This window comes from Siniperca chuatsi, linkage group LG2 (assembly GCF_020085105.1).
Source record: "Siniperca chuatsi isolate FFG_IHB_CAS linkage group LG2, ASM2008510v1, whole genome shotgun sequence".
Taxonomy (NCBI): Eukaryota; Metazoa; Chordata; class Actinopteri; order Centrarchiformes; family Sinipercidae; genus Siniperca; species Siniperca chuatsi.
Window position 1 is genome coordinate 15,097,762 of NC_058043.1, and position 27,973 is coordinate 15,125,734.

The following is a 27,973-nucleotide window of genomic DNA, read 5'->3' on the forward strand; positions in this document are numbered from 1 at the left end:
TTAATTTCCATTTTATGCTACTTTATACTACACAATTCAGAGGGAAATATTGTACTTTTTACTCCACTACCTTCATGAGACTGCTGTAGTTATTGTTTAATTTTCAGATTAAGATTTTACATTTTAAAAAATCCATAATAAGAAAACACAATGCATTATTAAAGATTTCACCAGTCATTCCCAACCGTTTGTGACCCCTTACAAAAAGCAGAGTCCTCTCTAAACTTTCTAGACTCTCAGATGGTTTCATTTAAATAACTGTTCAAATGATTTCACAAAAGACTAGCAAAAAGTAAAAAAAGGAATATAAATTTGTGTATTAGAAAGTTTTTTCTTCTTTCCTACCCCATTAATCATCTCACGCCCCTTCAGATTTATCTTGTGACCCACTGGCAGGGCCTGACCCCCGCGTTGGGAATCGCTGGACTAAACTACCAAACTGTATACACAGTAGTTAGAAGTAGCTCCACCTCGACCAGCCGCAATAGTAAAATTCTGCTTACACATTGATGCATCATATTAACAATCTAATGATGTCATTTATCAGTCACAGAAGACATTTTTCTGCAGAATGAGTACTTAACATTTTGTTGATTATGCATCTGTGACTTTGATGGCAGCTGCTCAGTTGTCCTCTTAGATCCATCCTCTTCACTTATGTTATACAATCTACATTTTGTTATTATAATTGTATATTGTCATGTATGACTTTCTGTTGTGAATCTATTCTGTACACACGACATCTATTGCATGTCTGTCTGTCCTGGGTCAGGGATCCCTCCTCTGTTGCTCTTCCTGAGGTTTCTTCCATTTTTTCCCCTGTTAAAAGGACTTTTGGGGGGAGTTTTTCCTTATCCGTATCAAGGGTCTAAGGACAGATGATGTCTTATGCTGTACAGATTGTAAAGACCCTTGAGGCAAATTGTGATTTGTGATATGGGCTGTATAAATAAAATTGACTTGACTTGACTTTTACATTCTTTTACTGGTATTTTTAAATTATATTTTAAACGAGTACTTTTTCCACCACTGTAAATCAGGTACTGAAAACTGTTTTATATTATCTTAATAGACAGCATTTCTAAGTACAGTGGTTTTGCTATAGTTCATGAATGTGTGTGTGGTTGTGTGTGTGGCTGTGTTTAAGATGACTGCTATGTCCCCTCCTGATGTTCTTTGGCCCAGTCATTAACCCGGGATTAGCCTGGCAGAGATGGAAGTCAAGGGTCAGGGAGCAAGTGAGTCACCCTGCTGCACAGTCTGGTTTCCAAGCCCTGAATTGAAACTTAATGCTTCTCTCTTATTTATTGTTTGTGAAAGAAAAAAAACCTCTCCTTACCTCAAGGGTATTTGTGTAAGTGTGTGCTTGTGTAGGTGTGCATCAGTGCATCAGATTTGCTTGAATGGATAGTAGTGGTATTTGATGGTATTTCTTGAAGTTGTTACCTTCTTTTTATCTTCAACATTTATTTTTGTGATGCTCATACGAGTTTAAAAAGTGCTGGAGAGTTGCTCAACAAGCTCAAAGTTTAAAGAGAGTTGTGGCTATTTGGCTGCCGTGGAGATATGGGAGTGGGGGGGCGGGGCGCGTTTGGCTGAAGCTTCTGAAGGGGGCAGAATTTGTTTTATGAGGGTAATTGATGCTTTGCTGCAGGAGAAGAGGGCAAAGCAGGCATGAAATTGTGCAGGGGATCAGATCCGTATCGGAGCATACGGGAGAACTGAGGGAGAACAACGGAGCCTGGCAGCCCACGGTGGCTGGATTAGGCTGCTGCTCAGCACTGAGGTACAGTTAAGAGCCAATTTTATTCTCTAGCAACCCAATCAGTGGAAAAGCGCTGTATCCTATTAGATTCAAGTTTAGGGAGGAAAAGCAGAGCTGCTGGAGAACAGCCATTAAGACATTCAAATAGCCATCAGAACAGAGAGAAGGAAAAGCACTGACAATGGAGAGAAAGGTGGAATGAAATGAGAAAATGAAGAAGCAACTTCAAGTAACTTCTACCAGTAAATTCACTTGATACCTTGAAAGCAGATAGTGAAAGTGATAACCTCATGCTAACATTCAGGGGGTCATCCAGCACTACAGGCTAAGAAAATGGAGATCTGAGCAGGGGGGTCGGTTGGTCATTTTACACCCGAATAACCAGCTGATCTCTCATTGTGCTCAGGTTTACACCGTATGAGCACTTAGCAGGGTCATCTGTCCAATTCCCTCTGTGTATTCTTGTAGCGGCGCAGTGTTATTGTGTTTGCAGGCAGCGTGGAGCTCTGCATTGACAAATGCATAGAGGGCACAGCTCATCAGGATTCCCGAGCTGTCTGTCTGTGAATAAGAAGAGGGAATTGGCTGTCAATCCCTAATTAATAAACTCTGCTCCTCTCCCCCACTCTGCACAGAGTTGTCTGATCAATAACCATTGTGCACTGCCTCAGATGAAAGCCATTCAGATTTATCTGCTAATATCCTGGGTGATAGCCAGAGCTAGACTGGAGATGACAGTAGGCTCAAAGCCTATTACCTCCTTATTTACTGTTTTAAATTCTGCTATAGTCACAGCCAGTTGCTGTCTCTCGAGTAACAAATAGGGGAAAATCTCTTCTCTCTTCCTGGGACAAGTCAAGGACAAAGCAGATGGAAAACATATGAGTGTCTCTTCATTTTAGCTTGTTTTCTGTGCAGGAGATATGTTTGTAAACATGCATATGCAGATGTAGACATTTCTGTTTCAATATATTTAACATTATATTTGCAAGTTTAAACTGCTGACCTTCTTTCCATATATGGCAAAGATGTTATGGTGATCAAATCACTCCCTGTCTCCTCTTTTCCAACCTGAAATCAATGCCCCATCTCCTCTAAAAATGACACCCCATTTCAAAACAGCTGGTTAATTTCTAATTTCTCATCCTGTTATAAATCCTGCTGTTTTCTTCCTTTTATCTTCAGCCCAGTCAGCACCAGTCGCTGTCCACATCCTGTTCATCTGTTTGCCAGATTTGACAGCAGGACAGATATTTCCGTTATTCACAGTGATCTACAGTCGCTGAATAAAGCCAGGCATACTTAGCAAAAGCACAAGCTCAGAAACACAGACGGAAAGCCTCACATTTAAGAGCAGCACCAGGCCTGACAACACAGTCTACTCTGGTGTCAGGTAGAGAGCTTGAGAGTGGATTAATGAGTCCTAACATTAGCTCTCAGGTCCGGTGTTTATTTGAATTAAAAGAGGACTTACTTCGTGGTTGCACCTGCTGAGCACGGAGTTCATTATTCTTTACAATCATCTTTATGTTATTTGTCGCAGTGAAGAAATCCTCACATGTTTAAACTATGAATCAATTCCTATCTGATTACAACTTTGTAGTTTTATTATGTGGGGGCAAAACTGTAAATATGGTTTTATGCATACTATTTCTGTTCCACTCAGTTAAAGGGGCACTCCACGAATTTTTCACCTGAAGTTCAGTTTACTTACTACCCAGTCTGTGAAAACAGTTGTAAAATGTCTTCTGTGGCTCTGGAGAGAGCTTTCCAAAAAATAACCCTGATGATGATATATCACGTCTCTTTTGAGTCACCTAACTTTGTGGAACCACAAAGAAAAAATCACTGGAGGCAAAGGGAAGTTCCCCTTCTTATTGTCTTGTTTTATGTCCATCATATTCCTGTTAGTAATAACAACATTGTACTCATCAATATATTGTACAGTCATTTGCAGGGCAGAGGATTCTTGTGAGGCTGGAGTTTCTGCGTTCATTGTAGCCCAGGACATGCTTCAGGTGGCCCAGACACTGGAGTTTTTGATAAGCACTCTTCCACAATCATTATTCTTGTTCAATGGAGTTGAACTGAATTATCACAACATCCGGGGAGGGATTTGAATTCGAGGTGCGCCTTTGTTTATGCTCTATCACCCAATTTCAGTGGCAAACTTGTTGTTAGTGCTGTCCTGCAGAGCAAGCTTTCCTTGATGTTATCTCTGCTGATCACTTGAGGATGATTACAGAGGCCGGTCTGCGATACGACGGTGTCGGCACACAAATTCTGAGTGTGAAGGGAGGATTGGGGTACCTAAGAGACGTTTGCTGATGGATGACATGTTAGTACCCTGAACATTCCCCTTTCACATTGTTGTTGCAGTGTATGAAAGTATCTGCAGGATCACAGCCTGTCTGGACCTGAGGATTTTTCTGCATCTGTTTACAGAGCTTTAAAGTGACATTTTGGGAGAGTGCGTGACGTGTGTGTGACTTGTAGAAGTAGTCGCTTGGGTGTGTATTTAATCACTGACTGAGATATCGCAACTAGCAAAGTGCATATGGTGTTTACAATTACTGTAGATGATCTGTAGGGATTACGAGCACACACACATCCAAAACCCCATACACCCACCTACCCACGCACACATACAAACACACACAGGCCCATTAATCTGCTTTTTGATTCAGGTTTTAATCTCCTGTCTGCTACTCCACTGGCAGGTCCCGCCTCCCAGCTTAGTAGTAACAAAGAGGCTGGAGATTCGTGAAGAGGTTCAAACAGACAGCATGCATCATAAAACCTGTTTATCTCTCTTGTAACCATGGTGCCTATGCACATGTGTTCAGGGATGGGTGTTAAAAATATGTTGAGCTTCAGGTTTGGTGGTAAAATAAAATAAATTAATAGCAGATTTACTCATTAAAAGAGTACTCCACTGATTTAACATTGCACTCCTATAAAATGGTCGGACTCACGATGGACAGTTTTTTTTTTTAAGTAGCAAAATCGATGCAGTAAAACCAGAGATATTGTCTTTTAATATTATATTGGTTTTGTTCCACACATTCTTCCTTGTCAAAACCTGGGGCCTACATTACCCACAATGCAACTCAGTTGCTGACAGTTCGGCAGTAGATTCAAGTGTGTTATGCTAGTGGCGTCTAATGTAGCCTGGAGCTGCTAGCCTCAAGCAGAGATGAGGAGCGGGCTATGGCGGTCTCCACACCCCCGTGGAGATTTGTTTCTTTTTCTAACTTGTAGTCTTCAGCTCCAACCGACGCTGACTCAAGTGACATGACTTGAAGCAATTTATCAGATTTGACGGAGACATGTAAACAAACTTTGATGTGCAAAATCTGTGAAGTTCCCTGTTAAGACAACTATAAAATGTCTGAGGATTGCTTGATTTCACTTTTCACTTTACAGGGAATATATCAATAAATGAATAATGCTCCACATCAGATACTAAACAACTGATAACCTGTGACTTTTTTAGTTGTGGTGTAGAGTTGGCTTACTGCATGTTGGACTTTGCAGTATTGAGCAAATGAACCAGAGTTTGATGTTGATCCAAATTGTAAAAGCCTGATGATTTGCTACTAATAACCATGGAGGGATTGCCGAGGCCTGTTTACGTGTGTGCAGATGTCTTGATTACGGAGCCATTAGATTAATAGAGATAAGCTTTACCATGCTGCTCACAGATCCTGAATATCCCCTGCACTAATAATCAGCGCTTAGCAGTGCCCAGCAGTCCAGAGGCAACTCCAGAGGTGAAAGAAGACACCCGCCATAAAAGCTGCGTTGAATCATGTCTGCAGCCTCATGGGACCAGCAGACCATGTCCTGGCACTGATAGTTTGACAGATGATACATCACCATCAACTGCAAGATCTATTGTTATGACAGCAGGAAAGATGGTATCATACTGCAGCAATATCCACAATCTGCCAAACACAAACACACGGATGTGCACAGATGCACACACAAGCATACTGTAACTGCAAATATACACAAGCTCTAGAACAAATGATAAATTCACTTTTTTCCCCATAAGAATTGTATCTGGCAGATCACAGATTAAATAAAGTTTTGTTTTCATTGTTTAAATATACAATAAGTCACAGTTTGCAAGGCCGGTTTCTATCATTATTATTGAAGTACTGTGCGTTTGCCACTAGATGTCTCACTCCATGCTTGTTTTTTAGGCCACGCTGGCTCCGCTCACACAGTCACATGCAGGGTGCACATGGTGTGTTTAATATGACCAGCATAGCCACTCTCCACATGTGTTGCAGTCTCCTCTGGGAGGACAGGAAAGCATCTGCCTCCCTCTGTCTGTCTAACACATTTCTGGGAAAACAGCCCAAACCTGCGGCTCAGGAGGAGGGAGAGAAAACACACACACACACACACACACAAACAAACAAACAGATATACACCTACATGTCTTAACAAAAGCAACAATCATTTGTGCAAATGTATGTTTGCACACAAATTTGCATTGTATATTACAGAGAATTAGTTTGGACTACATAGATATAATGCTGCTTATTTCTACATGCTGGAAGTGATGTAATAATAATACTGATAACAATAACGTTTTGTGTACTTCTCTAAGCCCAGGATAAAATAACCATATAAACAAACCATTAGCTGTAATAAGGGAAGACACTGCTGGTTTCATTAGGTGCTCAGAAGGAGAATCCTCAACAAGAGCCCAGCTCCCGGTTTCACCTGGTTGGTTAGTTTTTCTGTTGGTAGGATTTTATATTTTCATTGTGCTCTGCTGTGGGGAATAGGTGCCCTTTGGACCATGGAGAGCCATGCATAAAGGAAATACAATGAGCGCTTTTGGAACAGCCAGGACAGTAAAACTCATACAAGCATGAGACAGCTCCAGGTTGATACTCTTTACTTCCAGGAAGAAGATTGGTGATTAATGGATGTATGTTTATGTAAAATATTGTTGAAGCATTCTCTAAGTTAAACAGTAGGACTGTGCTCCGTAGTACTGTGGTGTCAACGTTAGTGCTGAAACAATCAGTTCATGAATTAATTGACAGAAAAGTAATCGTCGATTAATCGTCATTTATAAACCCGAATTGACAAACATTCACTGGTTCCAGCTCCTCAAATGTGAGGATCTGCTGCTTTTTCTCAGTTTGATCTTATGGTAAATTTAATATATTTGGGTTTTGGACCTAAAGCATTTTAAATGATTAATAGATTAATTTAAAATAGAGTCAACAGATAAATCGATGATGAAAAAAATCCTCTGTTGCAGACCTAGTCAACATACAAGTGGTAAACAATGGATTATATTTTACATTTTACCACAGTACATGGCATGGTATAAATTATACACCATTGTAAAGAATTTAACAGCTCCCTTGTGTGTCCATATGCAATACAATTTTGCAGAATTTTTGATTTTTGTATGGCACATTGTACTTACTGTAAATACTGTACCATGGCTTTAAAAAATAGTGTGGATATGTGATGTTAAATTAATCTCCCTAGCTATCTGTACATTTGTGTATGATGGCGCTGGATCTTATACTGTACCAGGTAAACTTCACCTATGGTCAGAATTTTTTTACTGTGAATGTTGGACAAATTTCTCTTTCTAACTTAGTTTTTGAACTTGTACGCCAAAGACGTTGTACCATCTATGAAGCATAATGCATAATTATTGGTAACACAATTATTTTTTCTTCTGAAATTATGATTTTATCTTGAGTTAAAAGTTATTAAAAGCTTACCACTAACAGATTTATTCATTATTGCTATGAGTTTATTTTGTGGGCATGTGACCGGTGTTCAATCCAATTCTGTGACTCATTACATTTTGAGACCTGAATAGGAATTTCAGTTATTTTGTCACTACAAATACAAATCTACTTAAAAAGAAAAATCATACTTAATCACATACTTTATTGTGATAGGTGTTACCAAAAATAGTGTTCCCATTAGTATTTGGATAAGATCACTAACCAAAGATTATAATATTCAGATATTAGATTCAGGCAGGGTCACACATTTTAGTACACACTGTAGTGTATAGCTCTGTCTGTAGAGCACTAACTATTTGTTCTTTTTCATGTAAACTAGTTAGGCTAATCCTCTTCGAATGTAACAGAATCTGACGGGTAACAGAATTTAGTGTAACACCGGCCTTAACGGAAAGCTTGGGAGCGTGCTCAACGTCCCGCCTACGAGGAACCTGATTGGCCAAGCCGCGAACCGCCGTAGCGAACGTTAGCTACGTCATACAGTAAACTAACGCAGCATGAAAGTTCATCAATATTTTTCATATGAACACTGAATCAACTGACTGCGTAGTGTGAAAAAGGTCGCGTGTAGTGATGAAATAACTTAGAATTATTACATAGCTCAGCAGAGTTGATGGAGACCAAAGTTTCATTCCTCAGGTGGCGTTGCACACCTGTGACTGCTGAATATGTAAGTAGCTAAGCTAATTGTTTGCTAACGTGGAACAATTTTGTAATAAATGTCAGGGTTTTATGTCCGTTGGTTTGTTTTGATGCTCCTCTGTCCCTCTAGTTGTCAAAAATGTATTAATTGTGCTCTAGGTTATTATGCTAAGTTGAGCAATATCAAAAACTCATGATAATAAATGCTAAACGCAGACAAACTACACTGACAAGGATGAACAGTGATTACAAGTTGAACCAATGGATCCTGAGTGGCTTTTAAACTCAAGTTGAGACCTGAGACTGACTGTATTATATTATTATTATTTATATAGATATTTAGTTTACTATCGCATAACACAAAAAGAAGCAGTCACACAATTGAGAAGCTGGAACTAGGTAATTCTTGAAAAACTACTTAAATTATTTATTGATTGTCAGAATAGTTGCTGATTGATTTTCTGCCGATCAAATAATCAATTAATTGTTTACCTTAAAAGGTAATAGCTATCAGATTAAAAACCCATTTAACAACTCAGAGTGATGGCAGTGTATCCCACACAAGCCAAAAGCTCCAGCTGCACAGCCTGAGAAGGTTAGCTGTTGTCATGCGAGATGATGTGATGTATTAGAAGCTTTCAGTCTTGGTCCTGCCTCTCGCTGCAGGCCACCTATTTCACCATGAATTCTCACTCACTCTGTCTGTGGTTGTAAAATCTGCCAGTTTGAGTACAGCTGTGTGTGTTTATGTGTCTGTCAGAGTGTGACTGTGGAGAATAAGCTCCAGAATGTGTGTTAATCTATTAATTCCTTCATTAAGCCCTTATCACAAGTTTTAATGCCAATTAAGATGCGCTTTAATGTGACGGCAGGGCGGGCAAGCGACTATGCACTTCTCACTCCACAGTGACAAGAAAAGAGTAGACCACGTTCAGACAGGACCACCCGTTCGCCTTATCAAGCCACTAAGGCGCCACAGGCCTGTTAGTTTTGCCTCTTTAACACAGACACTGTTTAATATGCTCTATATGGCGACACCTAATACTTCACTCACTGCAAGCATATTGAACGCCAATGGGATGTCGGCATGCTATTGTGGAGCAGCTTGAAGTAACTCCGGCTTCCTTTTTACCTAAATTCAATCCATTTCAGATCACTTTATTCCAATATCATTTTTGAAACAATATGATTGCTGCAGAAGCATTTGAAAAAGAGGCGTACTGAGTTTTGCTTGAACTGTGAGATGAGTTGAAAATCATTGCAAGGGGCAGAATTCACACACTCTGCTGCGTGGTGTAGGACATGTAGAGGTCACAGCTTTCTCTGAATTTGGTTAAGCAATGCTCTGCTGTATTTGCCCACAGGAGAGAGACCACATACAGATAAATAGATGCATACATGCATACATAGCTACATACAGACAGGTGCGTTCTGTGTACCTAACACATGGAGCAATACAAAACTTTTGCAAATGCAGTCAGGGTCACAAGGAACACTTTTGTGTGAATTTTAATTAGATAGCATTGACAGATCCTGCAATATGCAGACTAAACAGATGCCTCATGGACAGTGAGGAGAAGCGGGGGGTGTTGTGGGGCGATGGACCACAGGTCTCCTTTTATAGCAGCTGGCTGACAACTGTGGGATGCTGTGTGTCAGCAACGAGAGAGAAGAGAGATGGACAGAGTGAAAGAGAAAGGATAGACAGAAATAGAGGAGTGGATTGAGGATGAAGAGCTCTAACTTACAACGAACGATTATTTTCACTATCAGTTAACCTGCTGATTATTTTCTCGATTAATCAGTGAATGGTTTTGTCAGTAAAATGTAGTAGTAATAATAATAATAATAATAATAATAATAATAATAATAATAATAATAATAATAGTGTGGTGTATAATAGTGTATAATGCCCATTAGAGTTTCTTAGAGCTGAAGATGACACATTTAAATTACTTGTTTCGTCTGACCAACAGTCCAAAACGCAAGGATATTCAGTTTACTATGATATAAGAGGAAAAAAAGCAGAAATTCTTTCTGGAAGCAGAGTATTTTTGCAATTTTGAATGATTGATGATTGAATGACTCAAATGATTGATTGATTGATTATCAAAGTTAGCAAATTTTCACATGAATTTCTTGTCGATCGACTAATGGGTTACTTGACTAATCATTTTAGCTCTAATCATGCAGGGGTAAACTGGATGAATCACTGATGAAAGTATTGTTTGAAATATTTTGATACTAGTTTTGATAGGACGCCTGGGTTTTGGTGTATGTGTATATATATATATATATATATATAAGAATGCAAGTATAGCATTGGTTTACCATGCTGATGCGAACATTAAGTCTAAAATATGTTGGATTGACCTTGCCATGTAAATCATAAAGAAAAATTAACTCTTATATAAGCTTCCTTAAGTGTGTTAACTTCATCTCCTGTCTCCTCTCCCTGTGTGGCACTGATGTCTCTTTCCTCCCCTCTATTTTCCACTCTATCCTTCTCAATCCCAGCTTTGATGTATGCATGAGGGAGGATTTCCTGAAGACCAAAGAGGCCATTACCCAGGGGCCATTAGGCCTCTAGTAGAGCATGTCAATGAGTGCTGAGTCTTGCTCTGTTTTCACATGCAGCCACTTTTCTATGTGAGTAGGATGGGTGGGGGATCCTCTGGGGGTGATAAAATGTAGCCCTAAATGTATATATTTCTATCATAAATTTCTGTATTTTTATCAGAATACCACTGTTTGTGTTCCCTGCTGTAACATTTGCTATAGTGGTTGTTTTCCTACTGTTGCACGTGAGGAGGTTGGGTCATTAATTGGTGCTGTTGTTCTTTCATGCAGACTAAGAGCGAGGGGAGTGAGTCATCATCATCAGGATGAAATGCTCTGACATTTGAGCAGGAAAGTCCCAGAGTGCCTTGCAGCACAACATTGCTGGGAATGTTTGTGTATTACAGTAAAGGAGGTATGCAGAGCACTATGGTCTGAATTATTTTGTTGTTGTTATTGATATTAGCAAAGCGTTGAGGTCATGTAGGTAATAACCACATTACAGAGCAAAGCAAATAATGAGGGGTATACAAATATGTATGTAAACAAGGACTGTATGCTATTTAGATGGGATCTGTCTGTTCTGGTGAGTGGATGAAACTAAATGGGATGATAAGCTGCGAGGTGAGCAGGGAGTAAGCTGAAAGGGACACAGGGAAGATAACCTTGATTGCTGGAATCACACTGCCAATCGCTTCAGTATATCCCTGTAGAGGACACGGGCACACAGACTCTTCTCTGCTGTGGGTTAAAAAAAAAAAGCCCTCAAATAAACTGTGTGGCAAATGAGTGACAGTATATCATGCTCCTGTTTTTACAGAGAGCACTTGAGAGGATCATTGAAGTTTGCTGAGAGCGTCGGGACTCTCTCTCAAGGGCAGCCTGGCTGTATCATCTGCGGTGAATGTGACGCGCAGTCCTTCTCTAATCAGAAATATAAAATCTTAGCATTCAGCATGCTGACTAGACTAGGTTTTACAGAGTGTGAAGCCTCACTTTTCTGTCCAGCGCAGCAGAACATCAGCATACAGGCCACAGAAAGAGACAGAGGAGAAGGTTAGGGAGGGAGAGAAAGATGGATAAGGTAGAGGAAAAGCAAGATAAGTGGCCAGTGTGTGTGTGTGTGCGGGAGTGGGGGGAGTCTGGGGGTGCGCGCCTTTTACTGGTGACTTCCCCGAGGCCTGGAGACAGGGGAAACAAGGTGTGATTAATTTTACTTCAACCTACTTGGCCTCTGTCTGGGGGAGCAGTCCCCAGAAAGTCCGATACAGAACTGCAAGGCCTGTCTCCTTCCTCTCAACTCCCTGGATCAATAACAGATTGGCAGGTCAATCTCTTCAGGAGAAACTGCACAGCCAATGAGAAAGGGACCCTGAGCAGCTGAGACCCGCCTCTTGTCTGCCTTTCTCACCGTTTGGAGGATCAGCAGAGCTTGAGGTCATTGATCTGTGTGTTTTCACTGAGCGGATTCTAGCTGGCCTCATTGATTAGCCCTAATAAAGAGTGGATTCTCTATAAGCATTGCAGCATGTTCAATAAGATCCAAGGCTCCAGGGTGGCAATCACCTCTTTTATCTGCCACTTTTTTGCCCACAACCACCACCACACACACGCAATCAGGCAGATGAAATATTATTTGCATTTAAGGTATTGCTGTGACGAAGTCGAGTGTGACAAGGCCATACAAAAGAAATTATTGCTTAAATTGGCTGCAGAGCTTCTCTTCGTCCCAGCAATTGCAGAACACCCGGAGGCATCCTATCCATCCAGAGAGACCTCTCTACCCCCTGATGTTTTGTTTGCCCAGATAAAACCCTTCTCTGCTCTGGACGGCTCTTTCGGTTAGAGAAAAACTACATATTTGTCCATTAATTCAAAATTAAATTTGCATTCATTTTTCTTTCTCCAGGCCTCATGAGCCAGATAAATTGAGATAAGTTTGCTTAATGTATGTTTGAATGGAAGGAGAAAACAAAGGGTGGCTGTGAGTCAGCAGAAATGCTTAGTGTGAGTCAGCCAGCCTACATCACTCCAGCAATATCTGTTTGTTGTAATCATTAATGTCATGATGGGAAGTATGGTACAGTAAATTAATGTGCGAGATTAGCCATCAATTAAGGTTATTTTTCTCCGCATAGGGAATAATAATAAATCAAAACATGACTGTCCTGCTTCTCTGCCACAGATTTGTTTGGAGGGGTGGATGAGAGGGAGTCGCTCAATATGTCTTAAAAATTAGTAGCTCAGGGGAATAAAAGAAGATTTTTTTCCACTTCCTGAGGAACAAGCCAAGATATTTGTTCTGTCTGAATGATCTGTGATATCTGTGTACATAAGCAGGGTTACCGCTGCTGTAGCTCTTCATCCCAGCCATCAGGTGGGTTTTTCCTCTCCTGCTGAGGTCTATGCCCCGCAGTGTGTCCTTTCTACCAAAACAGCCCTGTCTTCCCTGTCAGTGAAGAAACAGAAATGCTGTGCAGCAACCCTGCCGACTGCTGTGTGGCTTTCTGTAGCAGAGCACCTGCGTGTCCCCTGCTGACTGACTGAGCCAAGGACAAAACAGCCACAAGACCGGCTGTCTCTGCCCGTGCCTAGCAAATGAGCTGAGAAATGTGAGACTCGCCTAGGAGCAACGGAGTGTCCTGAACCTGGGCTTTGACTGGGAGACAACTGGAAAAAACCTAAAGCCCTGAGCACCTTTACCACTATTCTTTGTCTTGCAAAGGACTGTGTTGCCTCTTCCTAATGTTGGGGACAGAAACACACCTGGAATACATTATGTACAAAGCTATAAATCTTTATTGTGTGTTCTCTCTCATCGCATGGACAAACCTGAAAGATGTGTTTTGTTTAGGTGCAAATGTGTTATGCCTGTCATGCCCTCCAGTTGAAATGGGAAGATCAGAGAACAAACAGCAGTGCAGGAAAAGGTAATAAGACGGGTACAGATGCGCACACACATGCACACAGCCACAAACACACACACACACACACACAGCTGATAGAGGGAGATATTCACTTCTCCGGGGGGTAACTTCATGCTGAATTAGATTTACTCTGAGGTTTCGGTGCATCTCTCCTCCTTGTTTACCATTAAAATGAACAGTATCTGACTTATGTCCAGAGGAAAACTTGCTCCACTAAAATATACCTTATTAACAAGCTTATGATTATTCAGAGGCTCCCAGTTATGAGATACAATGAGACATGCCCTGCCCTTCTGTAAAGTTACATTTCAAACACTTTAAGCCCAGTTGTCTAAATTGCTGGTGACAGCATGAAACAATGGCTAGGTATTTCCAAAATGATGATATTAATTCTCCTTGTATTCATTTAAATATTCATCCACTGGACCAGATGCGCTAATAAGTAGAACAAATGTAGTCGGAGAGCAGCTGAATGTTTACACTCCAGTTAATACAATCCGCCCCTATAGAGTCATGCCTCTAATTACTAAAATAAAGCCTTGATTTCTGCTTATAATCCCGAGTTTGAGGAGGTCACAGAGCTTGGAGAGTGGACATGAGGAGGAAGAGGAGGTGGCCTGATGCGCGCCCCCGTCTGTCGCCCAGGAATAGGCTGTTTGAACGGGGGAAGAACCGCTTGTGCCAAAGGCTGAGTCAAGTGCCACAGATAGACTGATTAAATACAGGAAGTTGGGCGATTGGACCTTCAAAATAAAATGGCTCACGTAATTAAAAACCCTCGGACTTATGCTGGGATGTTGTGCCGCTCCTGTGCGCCAAAATGGCCACATTTTGTAACAGCAGCCCTGGTGCCATAACTTTGTCCGATAGGTCTACTACTTCTAGTCACTTAGGGCTATTGCCATAGCACGGTGCTCCCATTAAGGCATTTTACTGAGAATACGACAGTCAGGCTATATTTGATTTCTAACAAATGTCTGCCTACACTCATGTCACGTTCATGCTACAACCTGTATTCCCTAAAAACACAAACTGGTTTTATTCTGAAAACCAGGATGGGAACACTATTTTGGTCGTGGACAGCTTAACTCTGTATTGTTGTTACATTGGAGAGAGTGGGTGAGAAAAAGGAGCAAATGTGCGCGGCGGCAGTGAGGGAGGGAGGACAGCGAGTGCGCAAATAGGCAGCCAGGCACATCAGCAGCAGCGGCAGAGCATCTTCCTGATCCTGATCTCTCGTGTCTTCAGCTGCCAATCCTCTGTGCGTCTCTGACTGAGATTTCACTGCCTGCTGAAGTGTCGAGAAGCCTCCGCCAACCATCACCTCCCACCACACACTTTCTCTGGAGCTCGGTTATTCTTAGCTCATCTGCGAGAGACTGTCCTTCCGGTCCTTCTCTTATTTATCCCAGTTTCTTGAATATTTAATGGAAAATGGCGATCTGCGCGCAGTCGTACGGTATTTTCTGCCTCTTCTCAATCCAAACTCTACTTATCATATGCGTCTCCACGCCGACAGACGGGACCCACCTTTTCCCCCAGCACTACACGTAAGTACCCTGCACCGTTTGGGGCATAAACCGTGGTGCGGAGCTAGGACCGGTGGCCCCGTCAAGCCTGCACATGCAGCGCCGTTTACCTTGGTGCGAGAGGAGCTGCTGTCCCTGATGTTCAAACACAGACGCAGTTTCCGTCTCTGATGCTCCGTTATGAATCTCGCTCACACAGAGCCTATATTGTTGTTTTCGTTGTGGGCAGTAGCATTTAATACCCACAGCCTTATTCAATTTGTCATAGTCAACACGGAAACAGGCTGCAGGGAGCACGCACAGGTGCCACTGGCGAATAAGCCAGCCGAGCATTAATTTATTAGAACATCCATTGGGATGAAAATAAAATAGTTATAGTCGATGTGTTGTTTTGCGGTCACTGCACGGGGGGAGAACATCCCATTTACGCATGATGGATGGGCTGAGCTACAGCGAGGCTAGTCTTAAAAAGTCCTCAACTGGATACTGTACACGCACCGTGAAAATAATGATCTCTATCCCACTGCAGGATACATTGGTGTTTATAACTGGATCATTTTGATTCAGAGACTAAACCAATTAGTTAATGCGGCAGGAGCGCCAGGTCTTTAAACCTCCAGGTGAAGTCCCTGCATCTCAGCTCGTTTCTCACCCAAACTCCCAAAACTACTTGCTTAGACTCTGTTAGGGGACAAATGGAGCAATAAGGCTTCCAGATTGATATCTGGTAATTTTTTTTGCAGGGATCAAAACTATAATATATAGTTTTTGTTGTAGAAATATTTATAGTAGAAATTCAGACGCACTTTAAGGCCAGTAGGTTATCACGGTGTTGCTTCATCCGAGTGACCGCAGGCAGAGAAAGTAGCATCCAGCTGTGTGTAAACTAGTGTTGGACTTTTTCAGCGTACGCCTGTTTGGAAATAGTTTTGCAGTAATATTTGAATTCAAAGCGCAATTTCTTCTAAAAACCTGAACAACAACAAATTCACATTAAATGGCACATGGAGGCAGACTGAAACATAATGTCTGCACGTGCAGCAAATTGCGGCGTCGAACTATTCATAACAAGATGACAATAATTTGCCAAAAATTATGTTTTTTGTGTGAATGTTGCTTCGTTTAAATGACATTTAGATATTTTGCAGTCCAGCGATAAACAGTTCCTTACTCAGGTCTACGTGATGACGTGATGATCTGATGTGAACATGTAGCCTGTAGTGATGATTAGTCAGTCAGGTTCACAGAAATGACAAGAATCTAAATGATTCCTTCCTGATGTATCCATCGGATGAAATCTTTAGGGCTTCGTTGTTCCTGATGGCCAAGGTGACTTTCAAAGGAAAATCAGTTATCTTATATTATTGCTGATTGACTTAAAACAACGAGAATTAGCTGCATCTTTGATCTTTGATTTGATCACTTGAGCACCATAAAGAAAAGTGATGTATATATATATATATATATATATATATATACATATATATATATATATGTTTAACATTTGTTTGACTTTGCAAGAAAATTCACACGGATGTTTAAATTATATTTACTGCATTTGAATATCTATTTTATAGACCACACCTGTAATTAATGATTAAATGCTATGTTTATAATCTTGCAGCAGTATCTCTTCTACTTTTCCCTCCAAATACACCTCATGTTTTTCAAAAGTACTTAGATTAGTTTTTGTAACTATACTGGATTACAGTTACCATTGTAATAAAACAATGTTAATCTCATTACTTGTTATTCAAGAATGCCAGCGTCCTCATTCAAGGAGATAAAAATAAGATAAATAGTCTACATCTGGCCATATATGTAGTCTATACTATTTTCAGTCATCTCTAGGGTTTTAAAAAGTGGGTTTTATGTCACCAACGTCACTCTATTTGCTAGAATATGACAGTTACCTAATTGAAGGGTGCTGGGAGCTGTTGTGGCCGTCAGTCGGGTGTATGGGCCTGCTACACACACCGGGTGGAGCTTGTGTGTGTTGGAGGTCTAGCTGAGGAAATGTGTTCATAAGAAAGGGCAGAATGTCCTCTTGTTCATTTCGACAGCTGTGCCAAGATAGTGTACATTTTCTACACCTTACCACCTAAAAGCCTGGTCTAATTTTTATGTGTTGGGGGGTGGGGGTTTGCATTTGGAAATTATTTCCACATTTCTAAATTATTTGGAGGAAACCTATTTCTATAACTGGTATCTAAATGGACGGATGTACAATCATCACTTACCTCCGTCAATATGAAACTCAGTGCAATTTCCCCCAAATTTTGTTATTTCCACACATATGAAAATAGTCCACCTTTTGCCCTTACACATATTTCAGCGTTGCACTTGGACTGACGAGATCCATTGCAGCAGATTGAACATGGTGACAGTGTGTGGCTGACACACAGGTGGTCCATCCAAACTCATTTCATCACATTTTCTGCTTTTCCATAATGTTTCGCCAACATAAATCATAATACATAGAAAATGCATCAAAAACACAGGTGCCATGTAGCAAAGTTTTAATGCTACATGAGACTACAAAGAGCCAGAGAGCATCAGTTGGCTTTCATGTGTAGCGCACAGTGACAACTTACAGTATCTGTTTTTTAGAGAGATCACAGCTTTCACAACACAGAAGGTCTCCAAGCATTAATTGAACATTGGGCCTCAGTAGCGCATATAATGATATGTGTGTAGTTGTTACTGAATGGAGAGTTCTGCATATTTGGGACAGTGAAATTTTTTTTCCTTTGATTTACAATTAGTCCAACGTGAATCTCAAGTCATCATGGATCATCAACTTCATGTGATCTTGTCTGATGCAGGTCATTTGTTTTAAGGCTCCATGGTTGAATTTTTGCTGCTTGTCACTGACCATGGCTATCAGTCTGCATATTTAAGTATGTTATTGATTTATACTTGATATATTCAATGTAATGAAATATATTTAGAAAATGAAAACACCAGGAAGGAGGAGTGACAAGGGTAATGTGTGTGGGTGTGTCTGTAGAGCTGGTAAATGTGTGGATGTAATTCTTTTATCGTGATACGAAACTGAATATGATCTGAGATTTTTGTTATCGCAATATTGTGACACGGTTTAAATGCTGTCTTTCACTGATTTTACTGGACTGATCAATAGTCCACTTTTTTCCATTCAAGATATTTCGGCGCTGCACTTGGAGCAGAATGAACATAGTGTGTGTCCATCCAAACTCATAATTGTATTTGACTGGGGTAACATGGGCAAAATTAGCATTCACATTTTATTATCTTTTGATATTTGCTTTTCAGTATCACATGGTGAAATGTTTAACTCATATTCATCCCATTAAGACAAATACATTTTTGTATTACTTTAGAAACAAGTATTCTCACATATTTAAGAAATCATGCTGTTAGTTTTTGTTAACTTTGTCAACTTATCATTAATATACACATCTGTGAAAAAGTTTTCTCCAAATGAGAATTGTGTCACTATTATATCATTGAATTATTGCCCAGCCTTAGTTCTAGCTGAGTGAACTGAGCTGTGGGTTATCCTTTACTTGCTAGGCCATCAAGTCCACATTATTGACAATATCACCCGACCTTAGTTCAGTTGAAATATTGCATGAAATCACCAACAGTAATACCCAGATGATCATAATCAATATCAAATCTAAAATATCGTGGTTTGATTGGGTCAATATTGTGTTGCCTGACTTGACCAAGATTGCCCAGCTCTATGGTATGTGTGTATTTACATATACTTACAATATAAGATGTAACGTAGGACCCTCTTACTGCATGTCAAAGCTGTGTGTGTGTGTGTGTGTGTGTGTGTGTGTGTGTGTGTGTGTATATATATGTATAAAAAATAATTTAGTGTTTTAGTGTGTATATATGTGTATATATGTATATATATATACATATATGTGTATATGTATATATATGTACACATATGTATATATGTATATATATGTATATGTGTGTGTATATATATGTATGTGTATATATATGTATATATATATATATATGTATGTGTGTGTATATATATATGTATATGTGTGTATGTATGTATGTATGTATACATAGACTAATGAAGTTATGTAAGAAGTCTGCCTGGCTTGGGGCAGAGGTATTTATTGTCCCTCACTGTTAGTATCACTGCGTCCTGCTCGGCTCTGCTCTCTTTTCATTTTAAATCGAGGTGACCTTTTCATAGTCAGCGGCCTCTCCCCAGCGGTCCAGCTCTGCACATTCATTTCGGAGGCCCTCTTGTATTTTCTTAATCTTGTCCCTACAAACACAGCCAGTGCGCACACTCGCTTGGCGCGTTTGTTCTGCTGTTACTCTCCTGATGAGGCCCGCTCCAGCTTGGTGATTATAGCAAGCGCTGTCACTGTTCGGCAGATTTGTGCAATTTAATAAATCTGTCTTCCCTCTTGTCTTCTGAGCAAATCTGACATTTAAAGATGACATTTTTCCCGTCATCATATTAAAAGACAGACGACTGTTGTGTTGTGCTGTTGATGCTAGTGATTAGCTATCTGCAGTCTGCTAAAAGGAAAAGGTTGGCACAGAGTCAGTGTTTGGCTCGCAAACACATGACGGAATTTATTCATCTGATTGCTGAAAGATGAGCTTTTATAATGTTTATTTTTGAGTGAGAATTTCTTGTTGGCCATGCTCGTGGATTGTTCAGCGTGCATCCAGGTTGGCAAGTTAGCCCCTGCTGCTGCTTTAAAATGATCTAGTGAAAATCTTGATCCATTAAGTCATTTGTTGCTTGCTGGGAGATATACAGTGATGAGCTCGAGCCGTTTGATCTCTTAATTCCAAACTTGGCTCCGTCTACCGGAGCTCAGCTCCTGCTTAGGGTGCATTTCTGTCAGACCTGAGCAGTTTTATTGCAGAGCCGCTGATCCCAGGCGAGCCAAGACAAGCACGTTCGCTGCCAGGGCTGACCAGATATATGCAAGATGTGATGGTGAGAGAAGGTGCTGATGACTAACCCAGACAGTAGGAGAGGTAGGACAGGGGGAGAGTGTGGCAGTTTGACCACAGAAAGACAGATACACAAAGATGGGGAGAGGTGGTCTTACAACCACACTCACTCACATGCAATGACAGAGAAATTAATGCTTGTGTGATGACATGTTTAGGTGAAAATGTCGAGTGTTGGAGATTGAAAATGTCTTAATGTTTTTTTTTTCCAGAATGATTCATTGGGCTGGACGCATTGAGAAGGAGCTGGAAAAGGTTCTGCAGCACGTCACTGGAACTCAGCAGATGAGATCAGTAAGTTGACGTCACGCTCACATGTGACGCGCCACATTTTCCTGAATCATTAATCAGTAATATTTCACTGGGCGAGGTTGTACAACATAAGCTCCCAAGTGTGTGTATGTGTGTCTGTGAGGCAATATGTTTTTGAATGAGCTCTGCAAAAAATGTTGGATCTCTTAAAGATGTTTTAGTCTGAAATAAATGTACTTTTCCCCAGTGAAATCAGTATTCCTTGAGCCAAATCTCACTCCTGATACTTCTGGACTGACCTTTGTGAAATCAGTGTTTTTAAAGTGAAGATACATTGGGGAAAAAAGTGAAATGCTTTCAACAAATAAACAAAAGGTTTTCAGTTGTTTTAAGAAACATAAGATTTTGAAGTTGTAACACCAAATGACTTGTTAAGATGGACACATTTAACAGAATATGGTGTTGGTTGTTTGTGTCTGCGTCATTGTATGAGACTGTGTGTAACACGTGTCTGTCTTGTGGTAGAGCAGATGGTTGAGCAGAGTGTGATTGACACTGTTTCATCATATTTCTGCCATGTACGCATGTTCGCCGTGCTTCCAGGGTTTGTAATGCACCCTGAGATAAATGCTTCATTATTGCTGTATGGGTGAGTGTGATTCATCCAGCCGGTACGCTGCCTGTGGCAGCTTTAATGCTAACAGTAACAGTGGTTAGTGTGATGGCTGTTAGTGTGGTGGCAACATTGATGGATCCCAGAGAGGAGGAAGTGAGTTGACAGGGATCGTGCTGGTTTAAAGGTTAATGGCCATTAGTGGATATTGGATATCGGAGTGCATGATAGAGAGAGGTTGATTTTTAGCACTCATCCAGTGTAAACAGTACATAAGAGAGAATGTTTACCTGTCAAAATATTTGCCTTTCACAGTTTGTGCAAATATTTTTTTCAGTATTTCTAATGAGCAATGTGGATTTCAAAATGGCAGTAGACTTCTTAAATGATGTTACACGCCGTTTCGAGGTGAAAGCATTTTGTTGCTGTCTGATTAAAAATTCTGTGAAAAACAATCTTGCTTTAAGTTTGGTGACAATGCACTGTTGAGGTAACCCAAAGGGTTTCTGAAAGTGTTTTAAGAGCCAAAGAGGAAGGAGAATTTTCTCAACCCATAAAGAAGCATGTCATCCTTCATTCCTTACCTGAAACTTAAATAAAATCACTAAACTTGGAGAGGCATTGTTTTCACCAGAAGGTCACAACATGTCTCATGTACACATCTACTTTTTAACTTTTTACTAGATATATGATACATGCAGACATTGGTACTGATAATTTTCATATTTAAGTGCTGCAACTTCATTATTTTTCATTCATCGGCTTGTTTTGTTTTTTTTGATCAACTGATTTATATCGTTTGGTCTATAACATGTCAGAATATAGTGAAAAATGTCCATCATTTTCCTAAAGGTCAAGGTGCTGCCATCAAATGGCTTGTTTTGTCTAACTAAGAGTCCAAAACTAGACGATATTGACTTTATCATCACATAAGACAAAGAAAAGTAGCAAATCCTCACAAATGAGAAGCTGGAGCTGGGGAATGATATTTCTGCTTGACAAAAGGAGTTTCCAATGAATTCCTGTCATTCGCCTAATCGATTAATTGAGTAATTGTTTCAACGCTATGGTATTTAGAGGGATGTACTGTATGTATTGTTTAAGTATGTTATGGTGTCTCTTGGTGCACGGTGGCAGAGCGGCTACAGCTCCTGCCTCCCAATAAGGAGATCGTGGGTTTTGGCATTATCTTTCCTCCCGTGTTACCGTGGGTTCTCTCCGGGTTCTCCGGCTTCCTCCCAGTCCAGTGCATGTGAGATTGATAACTCTAAATTGCCCGTATTGAATGAACAGTGAATGGTTGTCTGTCCTTGTCTGTGTCTGGACAGGTTGGCCAGTCCATGCCTAAGGGGAAGTCACTGGGATAGTTTCAGCAGCAAAGGGACCAAGCGGTAGAAAATGGATGGATGGATGGATGGGCTGCTGTAACAGCAGTAGAGAGACCCAGCCATGGGAGATCGAGGGGAATAACATGCAGCAAAGGGCCCGTGCCGGACCCGGACCTGGGCTGCTGTGGCAAGGACCCAGCCCCGGTACGTGGTACGCACTCCACCAGGCGAGCCAGCAGAGCACCCATGGTGTTTCTTGATTGCTTGTTGTAAAGCTTGGATGTACATTGCTGAATAATCCTGAGCTTAAAGTTGTCAAATTATGCTTTTTGGCTTTTTCCCTTTCCTTTGTTGTGTTTATATATCTTTTTTGTGCATGTAATAGGTTTGCAAAGTGGAAAAAGCCCAAAGTCCACCCCAAAGGGAGTTACCCTCCCAAAACACTGCTCTTCAACTGCCTGAAAACAGCTTAATTGTAGTCCAGCCTTTACTTCCATAATGTATCTACGTTACTATGTAACACGTGTCATAATACACGAATTGAGCAATTTCCACAAGTACACCTAATAATGAAATTAAAATAACGTTAGATACCCTCCAGGCAGTCAATGGACATAAAGTTGTTACTGTGATGTAGAGACAGTGCACAGTTAAAACATTACGTATGAAAGATAAATTAGTTACAAATCAATAACTCAATCAAATCAAATAACTTACTAACTTATTAATAACTTACCACACTGAAACATCTTGCTCCAGTCTAGGTTGTGAAGCTGGTTCGGGTTGTTGGAAAATTTACGGTTGAACCAAAGCCATAGTTGCCGGCTGAAGCGGCTTTGTTTTGGATCACACTACCTTGCTCATCAGGACCCGCACTACTCTGCTTCTGATTGGCTAGTAGTCCTTACCTAGGTACTGCACATGTGCAACTCAGATCGAATAGAAGTGAGATGCCTCACTCGGTAGCTAAAACGGAGCATTCAATACACAGGGTGCAAAGAGGTGCTTCAGCAATGTGCAAAAATATGGTGTTTTTTGAAAATTAAATCATGTCAACCTATTCTGGTACGACCCCAAAATAAAATTATGATCCTGAAAATGAGCATAATATGACCACTTTAATGAGACCTACAGTTGAGATGTGACATTGACATGACGTTAAGTGCTTAGTGGTCTTTAAGTTCTGTGGATTTAAACTAATTTGCACGTTGCTGAAGTTTCTTCTGTAGGCCAAACCCAATGAAGCCAGTCGCTCTAAAAATATTACGTCCATCCCAGTTATGTCTTGTGTAGGGTGTCCACATGGCTGTGTGTGCATGTGTGTGCTGGCCAGACAGTGTGCGCAGAACGGGTGTGAAAGAACATTTATCATGGCCCCAAACAGGAGTCGTCACAGGGTGTGCTAAATGGCCCAGCATGCCTAGAAAAGCCATTTTCTAAATGGATGCCTCTCTCTATACGTGTGTCTGATAGAAATCTTCCCAGGGCTATGCCGGCTGGTAACAAGATTGCCTCCCTCTGCGCCCCCTTCCTCTTCATGCGCAGTTTATTCTCACAGACAAAAAAATGTAAAGTAGTGTGCAAATTATTTTTTAGTTTGTCTTACATGGAAAGAGACAAGAAAGTAAGTTGAATATAATGTAGTCTGTGCAGTTCCTCTCGGTTGAGATTTTATTTTTTCTGACAAGCAAGGTAGCGGGTGAAAGAGAGAGAAAGGCCAAGACAGGGCAGCACAAAAATAGCTGAATATGTTTTGAATTGGTCGACTGGAAACAACACAGATGGACAATATTTTGATGTGTTTTAATTTGTGCATACCGCGCCCAAGTTTCAAGTGTCTCCAAAAACGAATAAAACTCAAATTATTTAAATGTTTAAAATCACATTCTAATATATTCTGCCCAGGTTTGGTAAAGATGTTATTCTTCCCCGAGGGAGTGAAAGGAAGATAGAGGGTGAGTGATGTATCGGAGGAGTTGGAGGTTTCGAATGGAAGAGTGTGGAGCGCGGATAGACAAGGAGAGTGGGTGGATTTTAGAGCGGAGGAGGGGTTTTTTTAGAGAGAGAAAGGATGAAGAATGGCTTGACAATTGAGATGGATGTTCAGGCGGTTTTGTGTGTATATTTAGAGTCAAACTACTTAAGATGGATGAAATGATAGAGGGGAAGGACAAGAATTGGTAAATTTATATGTGAGCAGACGGATGCTTTTTATAGTCCTTATCCTCATTATCCTGTGTGCTGTTGTGTTTAATGTGTTACAGTATGTGGTGATGAGAGGCAGCGGTGGACACTGGCATTGTTTCCATATCCTCAGGCTTATTCAGAACCGTTTTAATAGGCACACATGAGCAGTGCGCCTACACCCACATACTGTCATTACAGTGATTTAAATGGTTTATCAGAGAGACAGACAGATAATATTATTATGTACATATTTAGACACCAAGTGGACACACATGTTCACTGTACTTACTGCGGCCACAAGATAACTATACTCATGCAGAGAGACGCTCATATACCAGTGGTGGAAGAAGTATTCAGGTAGTAAAGGTAGCAGATCTTTAAAATCAGCTAAATGTAGTTAAAGTTTCAAAAGTAAAACAACTATCATTCTGTAGCAGAGTAGCACCTGTGACTGATAAAATTATATAATTATATTATAATTATATATGACATTAGATTGTGATGCGTTAATATGTAAGTAGCATTTTACTGTTGCAGCTTGTCGAAGGGGAGCTAGTTTTAACTACTTTATATACAGATGGGTAGTTAGTCCAGTGGTTTAGGGGTAAAGGGGACATCTCTTTTTGGTGGAACCACTAAAAACTCACATATCTGAAACATGACAAGGAGCTCCAATTAGATGCTGCAGTTTTGTAAGGAGTCATAAGCCAAACAGGTTTGGAACCTCTGGTTTAATATTTAACAATATGTTGTGCTTTACAGGTTTATCAAATTATTTTATTAAATTAATAATTAATTACATAATCTGAAGTAACAAGTAACTATAGCAGTTAAACAAATGTAGTTGAGTAAAAAATACAATATTTCCCTCTGAAATCTAGTGGAGTAGAAGTATAAAGTCTCAGCAAATGGAAATATTCAAGTAAAGTACAAGTATCTTAAAAATGTACTTAAGTGTAGTGCTTGAGTAAGTACTTACCACCACTGCCTTATGCACACAAAACACACACATGCACATAAAGTCACTACAATTTCCACAGTTTCAATTTAGCAAGCCTCTTAAATGGCGATGCCACGCAACATATGTTGAACACTCTCAAATTCATTTCAGTAAGAAGAGTCTAATCAGCATGAATAATTTAGCCTGGTGCACATGACTGCTCCTGAACCCCTCAGTTCAGCCTGGCACATTACAACTCTGCCCTGTGAGGATCTGTCTGCCCCGCCTCCACGCCCTCTCCTCTTGCCGTTTGCTACTCTTGATTACTGGAAACTTGAGAACGATGCAAGTCCAGATCAATACACCCACACGTGGAAGCAGGGTGGAAAGACAGAGTGCCAATTAATGAGTGTGGGATTCATCCAGGTTTCATATGAGCTTAGATTTTTTTATTTTACCAAGTATGTTTTTTTTTTTACTCTCTTCACCTTCACTTTTGCCCTTCACTCTGTGTATCTCTTTGTGCTGTGTGGTCAACACTACATCTGTTGGCCCGCTGACCACATGCTGGCTGCAGGTTTATCTCAGTTCAACACAGACCTTCCTGCCTCTGCCTCAAGTGTACATGTGCATGCTCATGACTGTGTGTGTGGGTGTGTGTGTGTGTGTGTGTGTGCGCTGAGTCTTCTTTTTTGTCGTTTACATTGCTGAAGCCTCTGGTTCAAATTTGATCTGCACAGGTATGTTTTTTGACTTGAGGGAGATGTTGTATGCAGGCTGAACACGATTCCAAATGTCTCTCGTACTTCTCCAAACCTCCCTCCTGCTTCCTAGAAAAAGGAGGTTGCTCAAGGCCAAGACAGCCGGTCCCAACAAACAGATATCTCTATAAAGCATTGCACTGGTGGATTTACTCACTATCGCTGACTACAGAAATTTCCAATAATCTGTCGCGAATGCCCAGTGCTATACTTGCCATCCCCTGCTCTCACTCCACAACCCCCCTCCTCACTTTCTACAGCTGATGTCAGCTTCACCCCCCCAGTGTGCTGATCCATCAGTGGACGATGATGTGCGCATGCGTCAGCGTTTTGTGTGTCCGCCAGAGGCTACGTCTTAAACCATCTTAGACATCATAGACAGTTATTAAACCTAGTTTCTACTCTACACTGTTTTCCTGCCTATTGTTTTACCTTTATGTTTTAACATGGTAAAAGTTTTTAGTCATCGGACGTATGGATCCTAAGGGATTTTAAGCTGGCTGTCAACTCGACATGATTGACCAGACTGCCTCCACTGCTGCTAGCGTTTGTTTTTAGCCCGGCAGCTAGGCTAGTCGGTCGCTTTTATTAAGGATTTTAAGCTTTTAGCACTTTTATGGACTTTATTGTGGATTTTAAGCTTTGAGCACTTTTACGGACTAACTGCAAGCATGACTGCTCCACTCCAGTACTGGACAATGATCCCACTCTTCCGTGGCTTGGCTCCATCATCACTGGTGCCCTGGAGCATGAAACCGTTTCAGCTAAGCCTGAAGATCCGTGGCTCCTCGTGGGTGCAAAGCCCAAGGCAATGGCCATTTCTACTCCTTGCCGAGCCCCAGTGGATGCACGGTCACTCGTCGGTGGGGGTGATGAGAAGGCTCCGGTGAGTTCAACTCCATGTCAACCAGAGCACTGGACTGTAGCCTGCAAGGACCCTGCTTCACATCGGGACCTCCCACTGGTCAACAGGTTTGACATCCTGGATACGCAGGACTTTCCTACTGGAGGGACGCTCACACTTTCCAGCGGTCAAGTCATCCTCCTCCTCTCGCCGCAAGGCCCTGATCAGGAGAAGCTCTGGAGGTTTGACTCGTCCAGAGACAGCAGAGAAACCCTCTGCTAAGGAGAACGTCGAACTTCATGTCGTCCTTTTCCCATATCAGCTATGGTGGACCTCAAGGTTCAGTCCTGGGACCAATACTCTTCTCCTTATATATGCTCCCCTTGGGTGATGTCATCTGCAGACATGGTATCTCATTTCATTGTTATACAGATGAGACACAGTTGAACCTCCCTGTCAAGCCCACTGATCTTAGTACGCTGAGTTCTCTGCAGGACTGCCTGTATGAAATAAAAAATTGGATGTCGATAAATTTTCTTCAGCTCAACTCAAATAAAACTAAAATCCTTATTATTACGCCCCAACATATCACTAAACAAATACTGCCATCTACTGGCTACCTGTCACAACATATCAAGCCTGTTGCAAGAAGTCTTGGTGTCCTTTTTGATAGCAATTTATATTTTGAGCAACATATCACTAAGCTTGTCCAATCATGTTTTTATCACCTCAGAAATACTGCAAAAATCTGATCTATTTTAAATTTTAGTGATGCAGAAACTGTTGTTCACGCTTTTATCTCCTCACACCTTGATTATTGTAATAGCCTGTTCACTTGTCTT

At 40.9% G+C, this 27,973-nt stretch overlaps 1 protein-coding gene and 1 long non-coding RNA gene across 7 annotated transcripts in view; both read left to right on the top strand.

The window, feature by feature from the left end:
- The first annotated feature begins 7,983 nt into the window (after positions 1-7,983).
- Positions 7,984-13,634, top strand: LOC122885213. Of its 4 annotated transcripts, none has more exons than XR_006380067.1 (4): positions 7,984-8,230; positions 10,720-10,851; positions 11,053-11,176; positions 13,616-13,634. It is a non-coding gene; the product is annotated as an uncharacterized LOC122885213 (long non-coding RNA). The 4 variants fall into 4 exon arrangements; XR_006380068.1 differs by lacking the exon at positions 13,616-13,634 and adding an exon at positions 13,218-13,236; XR_006380069.1 differs by lacking the exon at positions 13,616-13,634 and adding an exon at positions 11,582-11,600.
- A 1,148-nt stretch (positions 13,635-14,782) lies between these two features.
- The window catches only part of cacna2d2a (calcium channel, voltage-dependent, alpha 2/delta subunit 2a), a 148,385-nt gene continuing 135,194 nt past the window's right edge, over positions 14,783-27,973 (top strand). For all 3 annotated transcript variants that reach the window (XM_044216018.1, XM_044216027.1, XM_044216035.1), the window contains exons 1-2: positions 14,783-15,238; positions 20,419-20,500. In XM_044216018.1, coding sequence (XP_044071953.1) covers positions 15,123-15,238; positions 20,419-20,500 — 198 coding nt within the window. In that variant the 5' untranslated portion in view covers positions 14,783-15,122. The remainder of the gene's footprint in view (positions 15,239-20,418; positions 20,501-27,973) is intronic.